The 18,637-nt window shown below is 45.2% G+C and overlaps 1 protein-coding gene across 1 annotated transcript in view; it reads right to left on the bottom strand.

Moving 5' to 3' along the window:
- Positions 1-14,622: 14,622 nt before the first annotated feature.
- The window catches only part of SCARA5 (scavenger receptor class A member 5), a 99,328-nt gene continuing 95,313 nt past the window's right edge, over positions 14,623-18,637 (bottom strand). The window contains exon 9 of the mRNA XM_028520623.2: positions 14,623-16,784. Within this exon, the coding sequence (XP_028376424.1) occupies positions 16,648-16,784 (137 nt within the window). The 3' untranslated portion in view covers positions 14,623-16,647. The remainder of the gene's footprint in view (positions 16,785-18,637) is intronic.

Raw genomic sequence — 18,637 nt, 5'->3', positions numbered from 1 at the left:
TATACCAAAATCACACTGTCTTGATTAGTGTACTATTACAGCTCTTCTTTAATCAGGTAGATGAAGGCTTCCAACTGAGGTTTTTGTTTCCAATGATGTTTTGACTATTTTAGATTTTTTAATTTTCCATACAAATTTTTGAAATATCTTATCAATTTGACATCTTAGCAATATTGAGTCTTCACACCATAAACAAAATATATCCCTTGTTTATTTAGGTCTTCTTAGCAATGGTTTTATAGTTTTTGGGGGCAGATGTTTTGCATATGTTTTGTTAAATATATTCTCAGTATTTTATGTTTTTTAATACTATTGTAAATAGTCTTGTTTTCCACTTTGGTTTCCATTTTCTATTTTTAGTATAAACAATGCAATTGATTTTTGCATATTGAGCTCATGTCCTGCTGTTTACTTTATTTATTAGTTCTAGTTGATTTTTTGGACTTTATGTAAATAATCACACACAGAAGTTTTTGGATTTAATTTGTCAATATTTATTGAGGATTTTTGTGTCTATATTTATGAAGAATTCTGGCCTGTAATTCTCTTTCCTCATAACATCCATATTAGGTTTTGATATCAAAGTTATGCTGAATTTGCAAACTATTGGGAAATTATTTCTTCCTTTTCTATTTTCCACTTCCTTTGTTTAAAGTTAGTATTATTTTTCCTTAAATGTTTAATAGAATTCCTCTGTGACTTACAAATTTAATTACTTTAATAGATATGAGCTATTCAGGTTTTCTTTCTGGGTCAGGTTTGATAAGTATGTCTTTTGAAGAATTTGTCTATTTTGTCTAATTCCTCAAATTTATTAATATAAAGTTGTTCATTATGTTCACCTGTTGCCATTTTATCTCTGTAGTATCTGTAGTGACCTTCTTTCATCCCTGATTTTAGTCATTTGTGTTTTCCTCCTTTTTGGTGGGGAGGGGCCAGTCTTGCTAGCATATAACTGACTTTGCAAATCTCTTCAAAGAATGAACATTTGGCTTTGCTTACTTTCCCTATTGCTTGTCTATATTTTATTTCATTAATTACTACACTTATTTTCTTTCTTTCTTTCTACTTGCTTTGAATTTGATCTTCTTCTTTTCTCCTAACTTCTTGAGGTAGAGATTTGGAAATTGATTTAAAGCCTTTTTCTATTTTATAAGTATTTAGATCTACACGTTCCCTGTAAACATCACTTTAGCTGAACCACACAGATTAATGATATATCACATTTTCATTATATTTTAGTTAAGAATATTGTCAAATTTTTCTAGTAATTTATTCTTTAATGAAAGATGATTTTTAATTTCCAAAAATTTGCAGTTATCTTAGTATTAAATTCTAATTTAATTCCACTTAGAGAAAATACTCTGTAAGTTTTTTGTTTGAAATTTATTTTTAAATTTATTCAGACTTGTTTTTATGACCCAACACTGATTTGTATTAGAGAACTTTCCATGCGCATGTATAGAAAAGATATATCCTACGGTTTGGAGTGGATGGACCTATAAATGTCTATGAGATCAAGTTGCTCAGTAGAGTTATTCTACACATAGAACAACATATATTCTACATATATGATGTCTTCTATATCCTCACTGATTTTCTGTCTACTTGTACTATTGATTATTTAAGGAAGGGTGCTAAAATCTTTAATCATGATTGCCGAGCTCTCTTCTTATAGTTTGGTTAGATTTTGTTTCACGTGTATCAAATCCTAATTGGTGGCACGTTTCTTCACCAGGAGTCACATGTTTGTCTGTCTCTCTTTCTATGGTGTTAGTAGTTATCGGTTGTCAATTCCCAGATCCATTAATTTATTGGAAGTTACAAAATGGTGATTATTTATTTATTGTTATTGAATTTATTGGGGTGACATTGGTTAATAAAATTATATCGATTTCAAGTGTACAATTCTATAACACATCATCTGTGTATTGTATTGTGTGTTCACCACCCAAAGTCAAGTCTCTTTCAGTCTTCATTTATCCCCCTTTACCCTCTTCTACTTTCCCCTGGCCCCCCTTTCCCTCTTGTAATCACCATACTGTTGTCTGTGTCTATGAGTTTCGTGTGGGGGTGCTCCGCCCGCAGGGCCCCCCCAACTGCCATGGATGAGAATAAGTCTACCAAGACATGACCTGCTTGGGGAGGAAAGGTGGCCGATATCTCAAAGGAGAAGGGCCAGGAGCCTGTTCCTCAATGGGCTTTTATTGGGTTCATTTGCACAGGAATACAGATAAGGCTCATTAATCATTGTCAGGCAGTAAGGATCAAACAATAGATAACAAAGAACTCTGAGGGCCTATTCTGAGTCAGGGTCAGATTGCTAAAGAGCCGTAAAACTTTGAGGAACAAACTTACTTCTTGCTTGGACCCTTATCACTTAATTGAGAGCTTTCTAAACAAAGCAGGACTTTACATATTTTTTCTTAGGCTTGATTGCCCGGGGAACCCACCCTTTCCAACACAGGGCTGCACCACCCTCTGTCATTGTTTCAGGCTTAAGTCAGGGAGGGGAAGTAAGGCAGCCAAAAGATTAGGAGACTTCTCACAGACAGAATAAGGACTCAGGCTTTGTCAAAGCCAAGGGGCAAGGGTCCATCACCCCCTTTTGCTGTAACCCCCAAAGTCCTTCCTTGGGGGTCTCCCACGTGATCATGCCTGGCTTAGATTGTTCCCCCCTTGGGGAATCTTACCCATTGTTGGTTAACCAATCAGGCACTGGGGGCCAGTTATGGATGAAGTAAAAGGAGCAGAAGCTGCTCCGGCCAGGGAGATAAGCTTTGTCTCCTTAGTGGCTTAACGGTCCAAGGTCGCTCCCTCAGCCTTAGCCTTGGAGGGGGTTACAGCTTCTGAAAGCAGGCAGGGTGCTTCCCAATAGTTTGAGTTTTTTATTTTTGCTTAATTCCTTCACATTTTTCACCCCCCACCCCGCATACCCTCTTCCCTCTATCACAGCTATCAATCTGGTTCCTGTATCTATCAGTGTTTCTGTTTTGTTTATTTTGTTCATTAAGATTTCCTTCTTTTTCACAGCCATGTAGTATTCCATTGTGCAAATAAAATGGTGATATTTTAACTCTATCAGTCATTGTTCATTTGTTAGTTTCCTCTCAAATACTATTTTGTTACCCAGTTATACCATTTACATTTTAAAAGATGGAATAGCCCTGGCCAGATAGCTTAGTTGGTTAGAGTGTTGTCCCAATATGCCAACGTTACAGGTTCAATTCCTGATCAGGGCACATATAAGAATCAACCAGTAACTACATAAATGAATAGAACAACAAATTGATGTTTCTCTCCCTCTCCTTTCCTCTCTCTCTAAAATTAATCAACCAATAAAAATATTTAGAAAAATGGTAAAAAAATAAATGCTGCATTCTTTCCACTCATTTACCAGTTTTTAAAATAATTGATTGTCAATCATCCTCCATAGGTGACTACTTAAAAAATTATTATAAAAACATTTTTATAACATCTCAACAGATTTGATGGATTTTAATTCATTGCAGCTATTGTCCATACTGGCCAGTGGGAATTTCCTCAAATTGGTTCCTAAATCTTGTTTACATGATCTTAATAGTTTTTGATAGCTTCATTTTTAATTGATATGAGGAAATATTTCAGGATCTTCTTCTCACATTTCTCACTCCAGAATTGGTATCAGCCAAAAAGCTCTCGAGTTTTACTTTAAGATGGCAATCGGGGTGCTGGGGATGATCGTTGCTTCTGGTGTGGTTGCTGCTGCTTAAACAGACTTTCAACTAACAATCTAGTTTTAAGCCCAGCTTCATCCTCTTTTCCAAAAGCAGCCACTGCCTCTGAGTCCCAGGCTATTTGGGACTTCTGTCACCTTCTTCACTTCATGCTTGGCCAGTTTCAAAACACTGCCTTTCTTCTCTTCTGCTGTTAGCCCATTCTTATACGTTTATGCTTCTAAAAGACAAAATCGCTTTACTCTTTTTCACCAGGGTTTTGGGAGGGAGTGAAAGAAGGTGCACATGTCCAAGGTACCATTTGTAGCTCTGAAAGTCTTCCCTTTATTTCTGATTCTTTTCCGAGTACAGACTTTGTTACTTCTTAGTATTTATGGAAGAGAACTCCCCTCTCTTGGTCTTGCTTGTGACAAGATGGGTCAGACCAGGACATGCTGGGACAGCATTTTTCCTTTCACCCCAGTCCCTAACCTGGCCATGCATGTTCCCTGTCAGTTGCCTCATCATTTAGGTTTTAAATCTTAAACCTGTGCAATCCCAAAGACCCCTAGTTTCAACACGTGTTGGATGTTGACCTAGACTTTCCGATTCTGGCAGGGTTAGGGTCCTGTTTTGGTTAGTAACCTTGCTGCTGACTGACCCATCAGAGTGTGACCCCAGGCTCTGACTCCCAGGTGACTTTACTGTCGTGTCAGCTATCCGCTGCACAGAAACCCTTACAGCCTAGCGGGCCCACTTTTAGGGAAGGGCCATCCTGATCCGTCTATGAAGCCCGGAGCGTCATCAACCCAGAGCTCCCTTTGGCTTGCTGGAATCTGAGCTTTTCTCCCCACCTTAAGTCCAGAGGGGAGACTTCTGGCCAGAATTATTATTTATTTCAAACCATGTTACATTGCAAGGAAGAGTGGGGAAGAGACATTTACATTATTTGCTTGGAATATATTTTGCTTTGCCCCAGTTACTCCTCATCTTCCAGATAATTTGTGGGAGGAGTACATTACCTGATCTTTCTTGAAGAGGAAAAAAGGAGGAGAAAAATAACTCTTATAATTCTCTGGAGGAGCAACATGGGATTAAAAATGGAAAAGGAGGCAGCGGTGATGCATTCCATTACCTCCAGCAAACGCTGCGGAGGGGATGCCTTGACCACAGACTCCACACTGCCAGGAATGAATGCTGACCCCTTTTTTCAAAAGTGACATATTTTCCGCAGAATTTGATTTTGATCTTTTCTGGAAACCAACAATGCCAATTCTTTGCTAAGTGGCTTTGGCAAGGCCTTTGCTAGTGTTTAATCACAGTAAGAAGGCTCCAGAGACTTTATTGGCTACATAAAGAATTATAGAGAAATTAGCCAGAGCTGGATGAAGCCCAGAGCAGCTGTGCTGCTCTCCAAGTGCAGGAGAATTACTCAGAGATATGTTATGATAACAGAAAAGTATCCTGGGGGGCTTAACCCAAATTATGTTAATAATGAACCTAAGTATTCCTTATTTTACAAAATTACCATGTTCCCGAAAAATGTTGTGTAAATCTGACATTTCATACTGTATCCCACTTCCCCATTCAGTACATTTTAATTTCAAAAATGCTTCGTCTCCACTTATGGCTGAATGTCAATGTATACATTGTTACCTTATCAATTCCTCTACTTCTCCAGGTTTCTTTAACAAATACTTGAGTATAAAAATGTAAATATAGTATACGATGATAGCTATGTATTCAGAGAAATGTTTATTAAATATTTTGGCAAGGTAAATATTCACTCTGTATTTTGATTTTTATATGTTCACAGAAAATAAGTCCTGGCTTCATCCAGAATGTACAAATGGGAGAGAGGCACTTTGCCAAAACAAGGGAGCCCATTAAGTTTGCCATTTTATCTGTTTTGCTTGCAAATTTCAGTGGTTCCAAAATGCCACCTTTCTGATCAGTCTGTAACACAGGTCTGCTATAAAAAGAGTAAAATAAGGGGAGTAAGTGGCATTTTAGAAGGGAAAATGCATTTGATTAAAAAGGTTACCCTTCATAACCCTGAGATTATGGCCTTCCTTCTTTCCTGATGCTTCAACACCCTCTCAGATCCCAAATGGTGAGGGCTGTGCGGTTGGGTTTTCAATAATGTCCTTAAATGAACAATATTAAAAGTGAGCAACCTTACAACAGTCTCCAAATATTTTTGTGTAAATTATCTGGTCATAAAAGTATGGAACATGCTGGCTTGCTTAACCTTCTAAGACATATTTGCCTGTAATTGATACATACTGGCATGAGGTGGTGGTGGGGCTTTGGTCCTGCATAATTTATCAAATGAGAAAAACATGCTCTTCCTTTTATACTCTTACATGAAATGCTCTCACTGTTGAAACAGGTGCCATCAGTATATTTTCATTAATCATCAAATATTATCACTTTCTACTAATCAAATTCTCAACGTATGGCAGTGCTTGATTAGTCGCCATTAGTGTTTCTCAAAGTATGTTTTATAGAACTCTAGTTCTCTGTGTGAGAGTTTTCTATGCTGTATCACAAACGACTACCATCTCAGCAGCTTTAAACACCAGACATTTAGATTTCCAGTTTTGTAAAAACAGCATCGGGAGCTCTGCCGTCTCCAGCAAACAAACATTCCTGCTGAAAACTATTTTTTGAAATCTCTGGCAAGTGTCTTTAAGGCATATAGAAAGTAAAGAAATATTTATTCAAGAGAGCCTAGTAAAACTTGGTAAGAACAGTGAGGGTCTGTAGCATTGGCGCTATGACTCATTCCTTCCCTCCCCACTTCCTGCTCCGCTGGACAGAAGTCCCATTCCAGGCAGGTGAGGCCAGGAGCACAGGGCTGCGTCTTCTCCCAGCTCTCACTTAAGGGATGTGGCGTCTTCCTGGGAGGGGCAGGCAAGCAGAAGTTTTCATCAGCTCCAGCTCTGTGTTGGCAAGGATGTGGAGAAACCCGAAACCTCATACCCTGCTGGTAGAAATGTGAAGTGGTACAGCTGCCTGGGGAAACAGTTTGTCAGTTCCTCAAAAGTTTAATTATAGATTTACCATCTGACCCAGCTAGTCTGCTCATGTATATAGATCCAAGAGAAATGAAAACATACGTCTGCACAAGCACTTGTGCACGACAAGTCACAGCAGCATTATTCATAATAGCCAGAAGGGAGAAACAACCAAGCATCTGCCAAATGATAGCCAAGTATGGTATATCCATACAGTGGAATACTACTCACCAATTTTTAAAAAATGAAGTACATTCTCATACATGCTACAATGTGGATAAATCTTGAAAACATATATCTAAGTGAAAGAAGCCAGTCACAAGAGACCTCATGTTGCATGATTCCATTCATATGAAATGTCTAGAATAGGCAAATTTAAAGAGACAGAAAATAGATCAAGCCTTCTGAAAAGAGCAAAGGCTATTTTCTGGGATGGTATGGCTCAGCTAGCTGTATATACACATTTCCCATTACCACAGCAGCACAGATGCCACTGGTAAGCCTGTGACTGTGTCGGGGCCCCTAAAAGCGTGGATGTCAGATTGTGACATGTTGAACAGGCAGTGGGAAGTGAGGAAACGGAGTCAGTAGGTCATCTTTTGAGATCTGGCTTTAAAGAGGAGACAGATAGGACAGTAACTGGAAATTGGATCAAGGAAACCGTTCTTAAGCCTTGCCAGAATTTTACAATTTCTAAACTATGACTTGACTCTTTTTGTTCACTTACTCAGCATTTAGGAGGTCCTGCTATGTGCCAAACACCGTGGCACTTGCTGAGGAAACAACGCAGGGTAGGACCGAGGTCCCGGGGGGCCAGTGCCTCACTGTGCGTACAGCTCCCAAGCAGAACAGGCGCTCTGGGCACACCGTTAAGGTGCAGGAGGCGTCTCAGCAGCAACATCTTTCTTCTGTAGGAATTGTGAGTTTTCTCCTAGGCTAGTATTGGCACGCGTGTTTATTTAAAAAAAACCATGGGCTAAAATCTCATCTCTTATATGAAAAATGTAGAATCGGTTTTTTAAAACAAAAACATTTATTGTGTAAAACAAAAAGGTCTTAAATTTTGGAGCTGGAAGGGAACTGAGCAATCATTTACTGCAGCCCTTCATCTAAGGAACGGAGACAATCGCGTCCCAGGGAGGCCAGCTTGCCCGAGGACACGCATTCAGCAAGTGGTGGAATCAGGGATGAAGCCCTTATCTTTTGCTTCCCAGCCCAGGGAGTTTCCCATCACCCCACACCAGATCATACATATAAGTGTCAGTTTCTTCATTTCTAAGTTCATACAGTTTAACCGTTGCTTTAAATGGTAATGTTAATGAATTCCATGAGTCAGTACTTATTTCTATATTCTGCCAATTAATTGTGGTTTGGAAATGTAATTCATCCCAAGGCCCTGGATTATAAAATACAGAGTCAGCTGCTTTTTCAAGGTAATTCATTCCAAATCTTGGGCCAGTTATACCTAATGCAGCTGAGAGTTACCGGGATTTGTCTCTAAATGTCCTTGAATCAGAAATCAGTCGTCCTGTTTGTTTCTCCCAGAGCCTCGCTGCCAGGAGCAACTGTGGCGTGGGGCAGGGGCTTTCCACGGAAACTGAGGAAGTGGACGCTCGGAGACACGTAAGGGTCAGGCCTGAGGCCACCCTGCTGCACCCGGTGGATGATGTGCCGGAGCCACGGTTTGGGGAGTTGGCGTTTTTGTGTTTGTGCAGCTAGAGACGACAGGAGGAAGAACCCGTGGTGATTTCTGGCCGTGACTCCACTTCAGCAGTCTGGATGGGGCTCTTACCCTCTGGGAAGGAGAAATTTCATTGGGAAACCAGGAGCATCTGCTACCTCATCTAGAACTGGTTACTTCCCCAGCCAGCAGCATGTTCAGGAGAAACGGGGGTGGGGGGAGGGAATCATCCATTATACAGAACAGCCATTTTCATGCCCTAGGCCTTTGGCGATCTGATTACTCTTTGGTGGCCTCTGCCATCCAACCTGATCTCCTGAGTCCGTCAGAGGAGACTAAGCCAGACCCGTGCCATTCCGTCCAGGCGGTGGGGTCTGGGCACGTGATGTCATCACTGAATATTAGAGGTGGGAAGCCTTTCTGGGCTCACGCAGTTTGCTATTAAAGACAAGAAAGCCAGGTTTAGAGAAATGAAACACCTTACATTATTTACATTTGTGGTGGTTCCTGCCTTCTCTCTCTGTTCTCAGCTTCGTCTCTGGCAGAATAAGGAGGTTGGACACAATGACTTCCAATATCCTTTCCGCCTCTGGCATTTCCTACTCTGAAGATCCCTTATACACAGCCTTGCTGCTCAACAAGTGGTTGTGACCAAGCAGCCTTGAAGTGTCACCTGGATGCTGCAGAATCTGAGTCCTACCCCAGACCACCTGAATGGGAATCTGCATTTGAATAAAACCTCCAGGTGATTCACATGCACGTTACAGCTGGCCTCAGAAATCTCGATTTTGGCCCTAGACGTTTTGTTCCTTCCCCAGGGCTTTCAGTTACCATTCATTCTCTCACTCGCCTGTAGGTGTCACCAGAGAGCCAACAGTGGCCTTACTGAAGAGGAGGGAAATAGAATACTACAGTAACCTTTTTTCCTCTCATTTACTTGATGTCTACTCTTCCTTCCTGCCCTTCAAGTTCCCGTAAGCTCTTTGGCCGATTATCCAGTAAAGCTACAGAAACATGGGCTGCGGAGTGTAGTGTGAAGCTGTCCACAATACCAATTACCAGTGGCCACCCTTCCAGAGAACACCAGGACCCTAGGGAGCCTCTCGTCTCGTTTCAGTGTTTATCTAAATTTTATCTATGGTTTTAAAAAATTACATTGGCATAAGGTTGTTTACGATATTCTCTTTCTTTTTATTCTCTACTTTGTCCTCATTTACATTCTGAAGACATTTTGTCTTTTCCTTCTTGATCAATTTTACTTTGTATCTGTCAATACTATTTGTCTTTTTAAATCTTCAACTTTTGGCTTTGTTTGTCCACAGTTCCGTTCATTGTAGGGACACACCACACTTTGCCTATTCATCTCCACCTCGCAGTGGGCTTTTAGGTCGTTCAAAGATTTGTGTATTACCAATAAAGCAGCTATGAGCATTTGTATACAAGTCTGTGTAAATCCGTGCTTTTATTTCTCTTAGGTAATACCTAGGATTGACATTTAACTTTTTAAGAAACTGCCAGATTGTGTTCCAAAGTGATTTCATCATTTTATGTTCCCACCAGCAATGTGCGAGGGTTCCTTTGCTTCACATTCTTTCCAACACAAAGAATTGTTATTAATTTTGTTTTGAACAGTTTATTATCTTTCAAAGAGTTTTAAATGCCAAGGAAAATGTTGGTTATATTTATCCATGTCTGACTATCTTGGCTGGAAGTAGAAGTATAATAATTTTCAATTTCTATCTTTTTTCATTCTATACTATTTTGAGCTTTTTCCATGTTGCTATATGTATGCATGTATATATACTTACATATATGTGTATATATTTCATTGTTTTCTTTAAGTGATACTCAAAAATATGCACTCACCACATTTTACTTACCTGTTTCTTTGACATAAATTCCTCTGACATGCATTCCAGAGTGGGATTGCCTGGTTATAGGCTTAACCATATTTCATTTTACTAAATACTGTCCAAATGCTCATCAGAATAGTTGTATCAGCACTCACACCAACTGGGCACAGGAGTTCCTGTCTTCCATCGCCTCAGGTACACTTGGTATTGTCCACATTTTCAGTTTTTACCCTTCTGATGTAGCTATTTGAGCTCACCAAGGTTCACCTCAGGGGTTAGCACTCTTTGAAAACTTTCTTTCTGCCATCCATCCGAGTTATATGTGCCTTCTCTGTGCTTTTGTGATTTCGATGCCTAACTTGGCCATTCCACGTAGCAAACTCGGTTATTGCCACTTTCATTGTTCTTCTTTCTATGAAGTTGAGGGCGCTTTGAGGGCAGGGACTGTGTGCAGAGATGCTAGTATTGCTCGCTTCCCATTGCTCCTGAGATGAACACGCCTCCCACTCCCTCACACAAAGGCAGGGGAGCCTCCACCGTGTGACTGTGTCCTCTCACTGGCTCCTCTAGATGGGCTACAGTTGACTAGACCAAGTAGTGAGTGGCCTATGCTTTCTTATGCTTATGCACAGAATCTTTTAGGTGAGCCATTTGAGTGGCTCTCTTCTTTGCAATCATTTGAGGCATGTGAACAGACTGTCTTTTGCAACCTGTTTCTCCAGCAATGGGCAGTGTGCCTGGTGGAAGGAAAGGGCTCAATAAACATTTAAATGTGTTACATCCTGTCATTGTACAAATTAAGAAAATTAAAAGCAGGTCATCGTTCAGAAATGTTTCTCTATGGCAGGATGGGGTTTTCAGTACCTCCATCCCTTCGTTCCTCCTCGTCCTCCCTTCGGAGGGGCGGGCATCATTGAGCTGCTCACCAACATCAGGCTGAGAGGCAATCAGGAGAAATAACAGAGGTTTGTTGGTGTCATACGTGCACTCCCTGCAGGGCACAAGGACTGGTCGTTGCCATGCAGGACAGAGTCTTGGCCTGTGGAGCGGGGACCTGGGAGTTGGGCAGAGGGGTAAGGAAGGAGAGAAGAAGCAGACCTAAAAAGAGGGGGCTTCCGGGTGCTCAACTAGGCTGCACTCTGTTGTCCCAAAGACAGTCCGACAAGAAGAGCGGAGACGGGTTTTGCAGCCGTGCAGTCCTGTGTCGCTCAACAACAGGGATGCATTCTGAGAAGTGCGACAGGAGGTGATTTTGTCGTTGCTCGAAGTGCACAGAGTGCACTCACACAGACCCCGGTGGTGCAGCCTACGACACGCCCAGACCACACAGCACAGCTATTGCTCCTCGGCTGCCTGTGGGTTGGTCCTACTGTAAGAGATGGCCGTGGGTTCACGCTGCACGTGGTGCATGGGTCATTTGAATTTAGGTAACTGGAGGCAGAGCTCTTTATTCCTGTAAGCACGTTAACAGGACTCAAGGGCTCAAATATTTTGTACTACCAGTGATCTGCTATCTCTATTTCCACTTTCCTCAGCGTTAACCTTTGAGAATCCTGGAGTCATGACTACTTGTGTTGCAAGAGTGTAGTGTTTACGATTTCTTGGTCCTAATTTCCCTGTTTAGTGTGGGATCGACACAGTCCTGAGTCTTCCCTCCAGGCTTGCAAAACTGGGAAGATTAGAACAGAACCAGTGGCTATAAAGATTCACGGGGTTCCGTCTTGTGAAGCCCGGAGAACCTGTCCCACAGTAAATACCCAGGGGATGTTAGCTGTTGCTTCTTCATGAGCAACTACTACTGTTTTGAATGAATGGGCTTAGAGTCTCCGTGTTTGATCATTCCCATTTCCTGTTGTTGATTATTTGTAAAACCAGAGCCACCTGTGCTATTGTTGGCCCAGCAATAAAGATGGTGTTTAAAAGTTTTTTAAACGACTGAGTTATTTGTGTTTTGCATGAGTACATTAACAAGCAGCCACACTGCACCGTCCCCTTCACCTGTGTGTTTTCTGTTGTTGTATATTATTTTCCTTGTGCACTTAATGTTATGTGAAAACCCATGAAAAGGAATAAGAGCCAGGATGTAAGCCCTGGGAGGGCAGGAACCGAAGCGGGCTGGTCCACCCCTGCATGTCCTGTAGCACAATGGGCCCTTACACAGAATAGACACTCAGTAATACTCATTACATGACCATATAAATGAAAGAAGAGCAAGAATTTTGTCAAAACTGCTCCCCTTTGAGGACAGGGCATGGGCTTCCACAGGGAGAGACAGGCGAGTCACTGTGTCATTGAGACGGACCTGGGTCCGTCAGGTGCAGAAGGACGAGGTCTGTCCCTGAGACCCAGGATGTGCTCTCGGTGGCTGCGGCCCTGGCGGACCACAGAGCCGGAACACAGTTTTCCACTGGAGAACACGAGATGGGAAGTAAGGCAACACCCACTGTGTGGACGTAGGTGGAGCTGAGAGGCAAGTGGGTCAGACAAGGAGTCAGGACATTTCTACCAGCTCTTTGGGACCACAAGTCGAATAGTTATTTGAAGAGTGCAAGACTTATATTTTGGAGACTTGTCTGTTTTAAAGCTGTTTGTGTTTTTCCTTTCCTTTCTTTTCTTATGCTTACCTGAGGACAGGCTTTCACTGATCTGAGAGAGAGAGAAACAGTGATGCGAGAGAGAAACATTGACCGGTTGCCTCCCCTACAGGCCCAGCTGGGGATCAAACCCGTAACCATGGCCTGTGCCCTGACTGAGATTAAACCTGCAGCATTTGGTGTGCAGGATGATACTCCAACCAGCTGATCCACCCGGCAAGGGCTAAAGCTGTTTGTAGTTTTCTGATATCATTTCCTTGTTGCGCCTCCGTAGGTTAATTCAGCTAGTCTTAAGGAAAACCAAACAAGCGGCTGGGCCTGACCTTTGGGAGGAGTCTGAGTGGGCGGGGCCGTGAGAGAGTGTGAAGGGGAGCCCCCTCCCCATAAGGAGGCACTCCTTCTGGAGCTAGTCTCTGCTGAATCCTCAGGGGGTGCCGTGTGTTAACAAAGCAGACCCTTCTCTTATGGTTCTGTCTGCCCAGAAAATACCCACAGGAAGCACTTCACTTCGGGCCTTGAGAGAGTACCTACCAAAATTATCCTTCCTTTGTCATAACCCAAGAATTGTCCGAGATACTTGAAACATAATTCCAGACATTGGCCCACAGGTAGCCCGAGACTGTGGTCCCTGAGAAAAGACAACAAATGAGGGGAGCCCAGCCTGGCCAGGCCCTCTGTGCAAGTGTGGCCGAGGGGAGCCCAGAGTCTGGCCAGTGCAGCAAGGTGAAGAGGCTGGGGCACTGGGGGGGGGGGGGGGGGGCAGGGGGGCTGGGATTTATAGGGCACAGTATCTGAAAGTAAGGAGCTACGCAGAGAAAATTCCAGCAAGACCCCTTGAGTTGTCAGCTGAACAGCAGTCTGTGTGAACCCCATGAGGCTGCCAGAGGGACTTCCGAGGAAGCAGCGTCACCAGAGCCCAGGCAGCGCGGAGACTGGTTCACATTCCTTTCCCCGGGGTGGGAGAGTAACCCAGGGGCCGGAAGTCCTGGCAGCAGCTCCTCAGCCTTTTCTCACTAGGGTGTGTGTGTGCTGGTGCAGAGGGATAAATGAAAGGCTCCCGTCCACCAGAACCCCATCTCAGCTCCAAAATGCTGCAGATGGAGGGGAAGGAGAGGAGAAGAGGGAAGAGAGGGGGCGTTCTCTGAAGGGTTGAAGGGAGAGCTAGTTAGAAAGATAAAGACAAGTGATTCACGCACTTGACATTTTATGGAAATGTTAGAATTACTGCCATAAGACAATGTGGCTGAAGAAACGAAGGGGTGCCGATGGTGGAGAAAGTTCTAACCCCCTTTCCACACATCCCGTCCATGGGCCATCCCCAGGCACTGCTCAGGCCCCGAGCCTGGGAGGTCCTGCCTCTCACCAGGTGCTGAGGCTCAGCGACCTCACAGACCTCGTACCTGAAGCTGGACAGTCTTCTCACGGGCGACTAGAACTCCAGATGCAAGCACGTCTCTAAGTAAAACCTCCGGTGGTGCGAGGAATCGGGCAAGTGTTGCTTCCTTTACTGACGACAAAGCAATTCTCCTGTAAGCTGAGCCTCGGTTACCGTTCTGTTGCTTGGGACCCGTTCCGCAGGTGGCCGAGCAAGGCTCGAGACGCTGAGTCCCGCCACGTCCTTGGTCTACGCTGCTTATCGTCTTCCAGGAGCCTGAAGGCTCCTTCTCATCAGGTGTCCATTCGCCATCCCCGCTGAGAAATGATCCCACCGCCCAATCCTTACCAGTTCACCCCAGGCTCGCCGGGTTTTTATGAGAAAAAAATGTGACTCGAAGCTTGTCAGTGACAAATTTTAAGCTTTATTGAAATTCTTTCTTACAAAAGATCTGATGTCCTTTAGGCCAGGCCTAATTTCCTGTAGTCCCTGAAATGCAGGTCCATGGGGATTTCCATGTCCTCTTAAGTAGGTATGTAAACTAGTAGACTTTCATTTTAAGGTTCAAACACCTATCACCGTCATTTTTATTGGATGTAAAACAAGACTTGTGGTTTCCCAAATGAAAAGACCGAGTGAGAACGTCACGTGGGTCTTCAGCGGCGGGGTAGCGGGGTTCTCTGCCAGAACCAGCTCGGGGATCTATTTCACCCGACGTGACATCTCTCCACCTTTGGTATCTTTTTTAAACATGAACTTTGCAACGTGCTGAGCTATGCAGTAAACAGTGCCCTGTGTATATGCGCATACAGGTATCGGTGCTGGGGAAAATGCATGAGCACACGTGAGGTGTGCAAACAGCAGCTGGTCCGAAGGAGAGTCTCTGATCGTCGGGACGTTAGTGAGTAACAAGCATATTGTGAGCAAAGAACCACCAGTAGCACAGACTGATTTACTGGTCAGACAGGAACTGTCTTGGCCCCACCCCTGCAGGGTCCCAGGTGCCACTCCCCCCCCACCCCCCGCCCAGGCAGGCTGATGCTCATCTGATAGGACAGGTGGCTGTGTGTCCGAGGCCTGACTGAGAGTGCGTGACTCCCCCGCTTGAGGTGGGTCGCGCTCCCTCAGCACCATGTAGCTCCCCTAGCCCTGGGATGCACAGGTGGCCCAGTTGGACTGCCCCCTGGTGTCAACAGCAGAATGTGGTCCCCCTTCACTGGGAGACAGGTGCAGATGGAGGATGTGCAGAAGACCAGGGCCTCTTCTTCCCCTGGAGATGATAAGAAACCCTCATTTCCTTCGACTCCTCTAGGACCCATCAGGGCACATGTTCTCCTGAGCATAGGATCACGCCCAAAGGGGCCTGGGAGGTTCGATATCACCACCTCCAGACAGCTCTGAGACACAGGAGCCGTGGCTTTACCCCTGACTGCCAGATGACTGAGAGTGCTGGTCTCAGTTTAACCCCAATAGCCCCACGTCACCCTCCAAACCACCTTTCCTTTTGCGTGGATGGTTGGCCTGGAAGACAGCCACATCTGGTCTTGCACTCACACTCCATAGGGTTTGGAGTTTGTAACCTTCTGGATACACAGGTCTTGCACCAAGATCTCCTTGCTCAAGCCTAGCAAAGACACACCAAGGTTCCGGCAGAAACAATGGTCTCAGTCGTTGTCAATGTTACAACTTCTAGGCCAGGTGAATGGAGTAAGGTCCTACCTAAGCTAACATGCCTTGTAGAAATGCAGCGAAGTGGATAAATACATTTAGCACCCAAGATAGTATGTAGCACATATGGGGATCACTCAGTAAGTGTTAGTTTCATTCCCCTTCTCCAAATCCAACCGAATTCCTGCACGTGATTTGCATTTCCCCCTCACCCCTACAGCTGACACTTCCCCAAACTAACAAAAGGATGCAGAGGCAGCCTAAGGAGGGGGAAAGGAATTGTTCAGTATTGTCTCTTGTTGGGAAGGGAGATGTCAAGGCTCTTGGCTGAACCGAGGTTTGGGACTTATCCGAAGCAGGAATGCTGTTATACCTCCCTCCCATCCCCCCTGTGGCATTTGTCCCAACACCGTCTCAGCATTCTTCCGTAACTAATGGGCCGAAGGGAACACGCGTATTGAGGCGGGATGCACGCCATCAGAAGGCTGGGGAAAACGGCGATCCGGCTGACCAGGACTCCACGTTCAGGAACTCTGGTGGAAGGGGAAGCAGGCAGTAGGTCCCAGAGTTACAGTTTGGAGCAGATGTCCCAGAGGAGGATGGCGACGGGCCACTGCAGCCCCGGGATGGGGAGGAGGCCAGGGGGACGCTGGGCTGGGCAGGGCAGAGGCGTGATCAGGGGAGCCCAAAACGAGGCCCCCACCCCAGAAGTGCAGGAAGGAGGCTGGCCAGTAGGGTCCGGACCTTGGCCGTGTCCACATTCACTCTCTGACGCATGTCACCCCAGCATCCTCAGCATGTCCGCAGTTTGTCACCCCCCACTTGGAGAAGGTGCAGCGGAAGATGGAGATCTCTGTGCCTTTGCAGGCGACATCATCCATCCAAATCTGCCCCGTGCCTGTGGAGACAAGTCAACACAGCTTCTTAGCGGATACACAGGAGAGCAGACGTAGGGGCAAAGGGAGCAGTGCTCGGTCTGTCCCCGGCCAGGCTGCCCTAGGCTGTCCCGGCGAGTCCAGTGGCTCCCACCTGCCCTCTCCACCCCACCGAGTTCAAACACCTATTTTCTGGGCTCTGTTTTTTGAGGGCAGGATAACGATCATTGATAGTGGTGATGGCAGTATTTACTGACTGTTTCCTGCATCAGGCATCTTACTCATAGGATCTTCCTCCATTCTCACGATGGTGCTGCGAGATAGGTATTAAGAAACCCACTTTACAGATGAAGAAACTGAGGCACACGAAGCCACTGATGCAAGATGGCTCAGCTTGCAAGTGGCAGAGTCTGAACTCAAGCCCAAGTCTTACTGCATTCCAGGCCTATACTTTATAGAGAGACCCTGCATAACTTTTGAGAGAAGACATGTGGTTGTCTTTGTTGATGAGTACTCAGGCAGGGCCATGTCAGAGGGACAATGTCAGACAGGTACTGGATTCAGCAGACCCAGTGCCTCATTACCAAGTATTTCAGTGCTGACATTATGTGCAATATGTAGAAGTTTAACCTAGACAGTTCCTATTCTGTGAGGCCCAAATATCGGTGCTGGAATGGCAGAGGACCCTGGAAGTTAACATTGTAACCAGACATATGTTTGATGGCAGGCAGAAGCATCCCTAACCATAGTAATTAGTTCAGTTGCCAACACACAGGGTCCCTAAGACAACCCATTTGAGTTTTGCCTGCAGTCAGCTCTGTTTGCCCAGGTCTTTAGGGGACCAACCTACAGGTCTGAAGGTGCCCACGCAGGGGAACCTTTACACGCCTTTTCCAAGGTTGTGCCTGAGCCTTGAGAGACATAAACTTGGCATTAAGTTCCCTCAACAAGTGTCAGGGGAATGGGGTGGCTGGGGGAGGCTCCAGGAAGGAATAGGGAGGGCTTGCCTGAGCCCAGAGGGCTGGTGGAGAGGGGAGTAGGCTGCACCAGTCACCTGGAGTCCCCACTGAGGAACTGGCAGGACCATCACCCGTGGTTCTGGTGGGCTCTCTGGGCTGCTGGCCTTGCTGGGCCCTACGAGGTGGAAGCCCCTTTGGGGGTCCTTGGCAAGAATGGCTGCACTTCAGGGTTCCCGGGGGAGCAGTGTGTAGAGCTTCGCCAGCTGAAGTGTGGTCCTGGCCCACAGCACGCCCGCAGCATGGGCATTGCCTGTTAGCAATGCGAAGCCTCGGGGCCTGCCCTGCACCCACTGAACCAGGAGCTACCTTTGAACCAAGTGGTTATGCATTCGAGGGTGGGAGGCACTGGCACAGCAGAAGAAGTGCGGCTTTGCAAAGTAGGATGGACTTCAACTCAAGTCCCAGTCCCATCTAGGGGACCATTTCCATTTTGAAACGGGAAGGGGATTCCTGGGATGTGAGACTTTTGGCACTAAAACGGGGTAAGTTGTAGGTAAACTGCAATGGTTGGTCACTCCAGCACCCTGACTCATTAGGACTACGAACTGGCACCCAAAAGCATGGAGTTAAAGGTCATCAAATGGGTTTCCACATTACTGGCTGTGTCAAATGAGCAGGTCAAATGCGATCATAAATAGTCCCTATACTGAGATGCTAGCTCTGCCACCACGCCCACTGTCCCATCTCTCAGCAGCCAGACCACCTCTCCTTTTAGAGGGCTTGTCAGCACCGACTGGTAAACCCTAACACTGTCATTCCCTCTAGAACCAGTCACACGAACTAATACTTTTGTTGTGCGGAGCTTTGCAGCATGTGTTGTCAGCGGGGCTGCAGAGGGAATTTGGGGCAGAGGTGGA

Source organism: Phyllostomus discolor, chromosome 8, assembly GCF_004126475.2.
Source record: "Phyllostomus discolor isolate MPI-MPIP mPhyDis1 chromosome 8, mPhyDis1.pri.v3, whole genome shotgun sequence".
Taxonomy (NCBI): Eukaryota; Metazoa; Chordata; class Mammalia; order Chiroptera; family Phyllostomidae; genus Phyllostomus; species Phyllostomus discolor.
Note: the sequence above shows the minus strand (reverse complement) of the source record. Positions and strands in the feature narration are given on the sequence as shown.